At 41.6% G+C, this 7,693-nt stretch overlaps 1 protein-coding gene across 1 annotated transcript; it reads right to left on the bottom strand.

Annotated features, from left to right (window-relative positions):
• Nucleotides 1–50: 50 nt before the first annotated feature.
• Nucleotides 51–5,043, bottom strand: lhfpl5b (LHFPL tetraspan subfamily member 5b). The gene is made up of 3 exons (XM_085145471.1): nt 4,337–5,043; nt 1,615–1,851; nt 51–143 (listed from the first exon to the last, which is right to left on the bottom strand). The coding sequence occupies exons 1-3, from the start codon at nt 4,743–4,745 to the stop codon at nt 133–135; spliced, it is 657 nt and encodes a 218-aa protein (XP_085001597.1). The 5' UTR covers nt 4,746–5,043; the 3' UTR covers nt 51–132.
• Nucleotides 5,044–7,693: the final 2,650 nt, after the last annotated feature.

Raw genomic sequence — 7,693 nt, 5'->3', positions numbered from 1 at the left:
TGAAATATAGTAAAATAAGGAAGCACAAACTCTTATTAATCAAAACCACAGTAAATATTAGACGGCAAGAGAGGTGAAAACCCAAAGTGCATCATCGTATTTCACACTGGCTCTGAAGGTCTGTGGATTCAATCAGGGGTTTTCTGTAAAAGAGAAACAAAAGAAAACATGTTTGTGGACACCAGGGCTGAAATGGTTTGACCATGTGCAGAGAAGCGACTGGATATGTTGGACACGGGATGTTGAACATGGATCTACCAGGCAGGAGGTAAAGGGGAAGAGCACACAAAATTAATCAATGTAGCAGAGGAGGATATGGAGAGAGTTGGTGTAACAGAGAAGAAAGCTAGGGATCAGGTGAGCTGGAGGAAAATGATTTTCTGTGGGTAAGCCCTAAAGGGAGCAGATTTAACAAGAAAAAGATTTAATGGACTTCAGCCACTGGGACACTGGGCAAATTATGGCAACAAATAACTAAAACTGCTAATTTGATAAAGTTTATGGATAAAACTTTTTAACATAATTACTAATTTGTTGAAGGCCAACTTGAATAACTGAGCGAGTGCCAGAAGCTGTAGCAGTTTGCAGATCTGGAGCAACTGGGTGTTTAACAAAGAGAAAAGATATCTACAAGGAATTGTTGCTTTACAAGACCAATGTGATGGTGTGACCTACATGCACTGCTCAGAGAAACTACAAATAATCCCAAGAGCTATATCTCAGATTCTACAGGCCTAAGTTAGCAAGCTAAATGTTAAAGTTCATGACAGTACAATTAAGAAAGGATCGTCAGAAGCAAGCCTGTGCTCTCTAAAAAGAACATGGCAGCACAACTTAGCTTCGAAAAGTTGCATCTGAACTAATCACAAGACGTCTCCTGTCTACAGATTAGACCAAAGTGAAGATATTTGGTGGTTCATAAAACCCCAAACATGGCATCTCTGCACAAACACCTCACACCAACTGTAAAGCACGGTGGTGGATCTGTCTGACAGCTGAAGCTTGGCCGAAAATGGGTCATTCAACATGACAAGAATCCCAAGCACAGCAGCAAATCTACAAGAAAACAGCTGTAATGGCAAACTGAAAGTCCGGACCTCAACCTGACTCAAAGACTGTGGTGGGATTTCTTGAGATGTGTGTACAATTAAATGGCTGCAATGAACTGAAGTGCAATTTTCGTAAACAAGAGTGGGTCAAAATTCCTCCACAGACACATGAGAGACCCATATAGTCAAACTGAAAACAACTTCAAGTAATTCTGCTAAAGGTGCTTCTACAAGATACTGAAACAAGGGGTGCACTTAGTTTTTCACGGGCCTGCAAAGAGTCCTGTGGTAACTTTCTTTTTCACACGACTGTATATAAAAAACTGCAGAAAAATCTCCAATCTTGGATACGTTTCTTAAGGTGAAGCATTTTTTTCTAATGATGGCTCAAGCCTTAACAGAGAGCAGGCATGCACAACAGCAGGACCTTGCAGGAAGCCAGTCTGAAAGGAATGTGGCTGTTTTATATGTCACACATTATACTTGTGCTATGCCAGCTATGGCACATTAAAATATTTGTTTCTATACCCAGCATTCAGTCTGCATACCACCCCACAGCCCTCACCTGCTCCCTCCAGCTCGAAGTCATCTGGCAGAAGTTTGTCCTGCCGGTTGCCGAGTGTGAAGGACAGCAATGCCAGGAGCATGGCGTCCAGAATGCTGATGATGGCCAGGATGTAGGCCCAGCGCACCGTACAGTTTCCCAGCGAGTACTTATCTGTCCTCTGGCCGCACATCCTCTTCACCTCTGGAGAGTCCCAACCATCTGGGTAAATCATGCAGCCCATCACCATCAACACACCTGCGGGGGAAGGACATGGAAATGGCAGAGCCATGTAATAATTACCTCTTGTGTGCTCTTACTTTGATAAATTATTATAATCTGGTGCTCTGGAGCCCCCAGTGCATGATAAGACATGATGTACCTCCATAAAGTGCCAAAGTTTTTATTTATTTATGGCTCAGCAAGGCAGATGATGCTCTGTGGAGCCATTTGCACGATGTACCGTTATGAAAGTTCTTAAATCTTAAATGCTGTTCTCCCCATAATGTCTCCTCTGGGCTTCCCCAAAAGCTACTTACAGTAGAATGTGAGTTTGCAGATACATGCCCATGAAGTTTTACAGGCTTTTATCGCGGCTAGTTTTCCTGGCCCTCGTACGCTTTCAGGTGCAAATTTAGATCAGTTAACGACACGGCAACACCTGATCTTGTTACAGGTAACTGATCTGCTATCGAAGGTGTCAGAGTCTGGGCTGAAACAGGATTCCTTATTGGCCATGGCGAAGAACAACCTTCACAACTAACGCACATCACACCTGAAACTGGAGAGGTGAGAAGTCGACCCGTGACGGGACGAGCTCATTGTTTCACACCTGACTTACAAGAGAAGCACAGGTCTCATGGCTCCTTTACAGCTGCCTCTTTAGTTTGAGTTCTGGCATTGAGGTGGTGAAATATTTGGGCTATTACTTACGAATAGTTATAACAAAACCGATGAACTGAACCTCATCAGACTTCTGTTTAAACTGGTAATTTATGGTCACAAGAACTTTTGTTGACGCTGTCATTGTCTGTTTCCGTTGTATTAACAGATCCACCAGGTGATGCATCAATATTATTCATACTGTGACATTTTAGGATTTAATTTGAACAAAAAACGTTTATGTACTAAAGTTTGGTCTTAAAAGAGAACTACAGTCAGGTGCATAGTTTGTAGGATGAAGATGAGATGTGTACAGTTTGTCCTCTCATTTTAAATCAAAAGATCAGCATATTTGAAGAACAGACTCTCAGCTTTAATTCAAGGGGTTTATTTTTTTCTTTTTCTTTTGCACGAACTGTTTTTTATACTCAATCCCCCATTTACAGAAACTGCCCACGAAAGTGCTTGTCAGTCACTTCTCCAATTATTTTGACAACTGACTGACAAGCACTTTCATGGCCAGGTGAGAGCCGTTCCCAAATGAAGCAGACATAATGTCTGAAGCTGACTCAAAGTGTTGAATCTATATTATACAGCTTTTATTGTAATTGTAAACATAAAGACTGAAGAAGGCCATCCTTAGGCTTAAAAAAAACATCTATAATAAACAATGTATCAACAATCTGATACCTTCTTAAACTCAACAACATCAAAAGGCCTGAAAGACCTCAGACGAGAACTAAAGTGGACAGAATTATTTCCATGGTTAAGAAAAACAACTTCCCAACATCTGACCAAGTCAGGCTGTCTCTTGAGGAGGTAGGTGTGCCATTGTCAAAGTCTAGAGCTCATGGTTACACTCAAGAACAATAAAGCCACATTAGACTTGGCAGTAAGGATCCAAGTAAACATTTATAACGACTCAAAGCATACTGAAAAACCAAGCCAAGAGTTACGCAAGGCAAAGAAATGTGATATTCTTCAGCCAAATCAGTCACACAACCCACAAAGAATGCTTTTCAGTTTCTGAAGACGAAACTGAACGCAGAGAGACCCACAAACAAGCAGCAGCTGAAGGTCAGTAAAGGTCTGGCAGAGCACCTCAAGGGAGGATTTAGTGACATCCGTGTCAGTGACTGACTACAAAGGATTTTCATCCAAGAATTAAAAAACAAAAATGCATTGGTTTGTCCATTTCATTTTTTCAGCTACGAAAAATGTTGGAATATGTTTATGAACGGCTGCAATACTTTTAATAAGCCCCTTGAATTAAAGATCAAAGTCTGCACTTCTGTCACATCTGGACTGTTTAAAATTAGCTTTAAATGTCTGCAGTATTTATTTTTTTTAGCTGATCTTAGAGTTTAGTGAGTTTAGTGAGTTTAGTGTTAGTTTTTCACTGCAAACTATAAAAAGGCAAAAGCTAAAAATTATCTTTGGTTACTGCCTAATGAATCATCGCATAGTGTTATAAACAATTACCCATGCATAGCAATATTCTTGCTTGTAACAACCCTCCAAACAAACAAACAAACAAACAAACAAACAAACAAACAAACAAACAAACAAACAAACAAACAAACAACCAACCAACCAACCAACCAACCAACCAACCAACCAACCAACCAAACAAACAAACAAACAAACAAACAAACAAACAAACAAAACATCTTAAAGATGAAGGTGAAACCAGTTTTATGATTACTTACACTCCTCATACTTTTTAATGTAATTCGTAATCTGTCTGTTTATAGGTGTCAAATAAACGTAGAAAAGCTAATTTATACTAATAATCTGCCAACTGCGGTTGAGTAAAGGGAACAACAACGTTACAACCAACCCTCTTCGCTTTGTCCCTCACCTGAGGCCAGCTGCATCCATGCACAGATCTTGTAGACGTTTCCAGCGTTGCAGAAGAAGAACAAACTGAAGCCGACCATGGTGCCCACAATCAGCAGCATGGAGGTCCCAACGAAGAACATGGCAGTCCTGAAGGCCGGTGAGGGGATGGAGGCGAAGTCCAGCACGCTGCCCTTGCAGATGAGCTCCGAGGTCAGCGCGTTGCCGATGCAGTAGTGAAAGAGGCCGAAGTAGCCGGCCTGCGGGGTGTTGACGCTGTCCCCGATCCAGTAGGGCTGGATGAAGACCACCATGGTGATGATGACGAAGCAGATGGTAAACACAGCCCACATGACGCCGATGGCTCGCGAGTTCCTCACATAGTTGGTGTGGTAGATTTTGGCAGCTTCCTGCGCTGGAAGGAGGTCCATGTCCGCGAAAAGTTTGTGTCGGCCTTTTGAAAGAAAGCAGCTCTGTTAGAGGTTTGTTTGTAGAGCTGGAAGGATAAACGCACACAGACACACACGGCTCGTTCTGTGGACTGGCTGAGTATTCAGCACCCTGGAGAGCACCACAGCTCCCTAATTAATGACGTTTCTCTGATGTCACAGATTGACAGCTACCTGATAAGGCTTGGTGTGAAGATACAGTGTTACCCGCAAGTAACTAAAAACAATTTACTGTAAATTAACACAGAGCATTTGAATGAACTGCCGTACAGGGCTGCGTGTTACAGCTAATTAATTCATTTCATGCAGGCAAGAACAGGCGAGGTTAAAATAAACAACAGTTATTATTACACAGCCAGGACACTCATCCAGTGTTTATCCTGAACACTGCTTCAAATATTAGTATCAAGGCAATCGATTTGTCACACTATACATATATATATATATATATGTTTTTATTTACATAAAGCCTGATTTTAACACTCTAATCCTTTTTCTATAATTCTATTTTCTGAAAGTAAACAGCTACTTGTGTTGCCCAAAGTGCAACCACAGGTAAATATAAACAGTAAACACTCTTTTTTTTTTAACTGTTACATTTTTACGGTTTTAATTTTCTACCAACTCCCCATTCCCCCAGTTTCCTTAAATGTCATAATCTGATATTTAACGAGCCTTAGAAACTCATGAATACGGAGCCAGAACGAATAAGGTTTGCAGGAAGCTTCAAATAAAGGTTTACTGATATTAAATTCAATATTGTTCCAGCTGAGTCTTCTTATTGGAGTTTTGCTTATCTGGAAGCGAGTGCCAGCGACAGGAACACAATAAGTATTTTATTTTGATGAATTATAATAAAAGGGGGGGGGGGGGCAGCTTGGTTGGGTTGTGGCTTTCGATTTTCGCTGAGGATGTTGAGAGTTCAGCTGCAGTAAAGACACAAATGTGGAAACACAAGCGGATGGGCTTCAAATTTCACTAATTTTTGCAAAAAAACAAACAAACAAAAAAATCCCGGCTTCTCTGTGAGGCTCGATGCCAAAGCGGAGATCTAATTAACGCTGATGAGTCCAGCTTTTTCTGGATAATGGTCTCTGTCACTTGGTACTTTTCCTTTTTAAAAGAAACGTCCCCTCTGTGGGCTGAAAACCCAGCTGCAGAAATATAGCATACAAGTGAACCTCATTTGCAGGCTCCCTCGCTCTCTCTTAAAAAAATCTATCACTTCCAACTAGTGGCCACATTCAGTGTGAGATAACAACTACGGCCCCAGGCTGACAGGAGCAGCCGGACAGAGCGTGCCACCATCTGTGCTCTTCACCCACTAGTCAGTGTCGGTAACAAGGTGCTTGAGGGCCTCCTCCGTGACACTGTGCCATGTGTAGTGAAACAGCATTCAGGGATGAGTGGTTGTCCTGCGTCCTGGGATCCCTGATGATGGCTCCCTGCAGCTCGGGATGGACACTCGGTTGATTGAGGGTAGTGGAGAGGAAAACACCCGCTCTGCCTGAGAGACAGGCACAAAGATGGATGATATGGAAAGTAGACATCACAGTTTAGATAAAAAAGACCAATCAAAACCAGTCTCGGGAATAGAACCGTGGGGGATCTCTGAGCGCTGCTCTAATGAGGTGTAATCTCTTGATATATGTGACAGCCCGTGAAGGCCGTCTTGTCAAGATTTCAGGAAGCTGTCTGTATTTTCAGTGACTCATTGAAGAAGATATGTGCACAGAAAAAAAAGATAGACTGTTCCAAACATGTTGCACACACATTTATCTCACACTTAAATTTTATTTATCCATCAGGGGCCAAGGCAAGGCAACTGGTCACGAAACGAAGCAAGTACACACATAAAAAAGCAATCCAATAATAAAACTTTTACAGCTCTAATAAAGCCAAACTTTCCTCTGACAACATGTCAAAATATCAGAAGCTCATTCAGCACTTTGCATTCACTTCTTCATTTATAAAAATTCAAATAATGAAAACTTAGGGATATGAGGTGGATAACAAATACTTTCTGAAGCCCACAAGATATAACCATCAGCAGTAGGAAGACTGTGTTTGACTGTCTCACCATTTCCTCACCTCACTACAAACTCAAGAACACCCATCTGCAGCTTTAGAGCTGTCACCTGCTCCTGACCATGAATTAAAGCAACACTTCGCTGCCTGTTGGCTGAGGAGAATGAAGCATTGTTTGCCCAGGCTTTTCAGTCATCTAAGTGTCTGTCACCCTTAAAGTTTTGAGCTCCTTTCATTCTCAGGGGCATGAAAAGACAAAGCAGAGGATCTTTGTCTTGGTTAAAGAATTTATCTTTGTGAGTGAAAGTGATTTGGCAAATGTCTGGCACGTCTGAAGATGATGACACAAGATGTAAAAAAAAAAAGAAAAAAAAGGAAAAGAAATTAAAAAGAAGAAGACCCAAAATAAACTAATCAGAAGACACCATGGAAACAAATTAGGATTTGAATCTTATCTGCAGCTGCACTTCTGATTGTGAAATTAAATGCCAGTGAATTATAGCGCTGAAATACACTGCTCAAATAAAATGAAATGTAAAACAAAATCAGTTCATCTTCAGTGATATCGATCTGTCCGGTTGGGATGCGTGACTGGACAGAGTGTAAATCGCATTTGCTTGTTTAACTGCAAATTAAAGTGACAACAGGTGCACTGGAGAGGCAACGACAAGACAACTCCCGAAAAGGTGTTGCAGGTTGCAGCCACAGACCGTTGCTCTCTCCTTATCCCTCCTGACTGACTTGTCTCTAGTTTGGCTGCTTATTAGTCTCCTTGTCACCACTGGCAGTATGGGATGGTACCTGCAGCCCATTCAGGTTTCACAGACCATCACAACAAGGTTTGTTATGTCTCCCAGAACAGTCTCGAGAATGTGGAGGAGATACTAGGAGTCAGGCTGTTA

The sequence above is a fragment of the Neolamprologus multifasciatus genome, chromosome 20 (genome assembly GCF_963576455.1).
Source record: "Neolamprologus multifasciatus chromosome 20, fNeoMul1.2, whole genome shotgun sequence".
Taxonomy (NCBI): domain Eukaryota; kingdom Metazoa; phylum Chordata; class Actinopteri; order Cichliformes; family Cichlidae; genus Neolamprologus; species Neolamprologus multifasciatus.
This window is presented reverse-complemented; position numbering and strand designations above follow the sequence as displayed.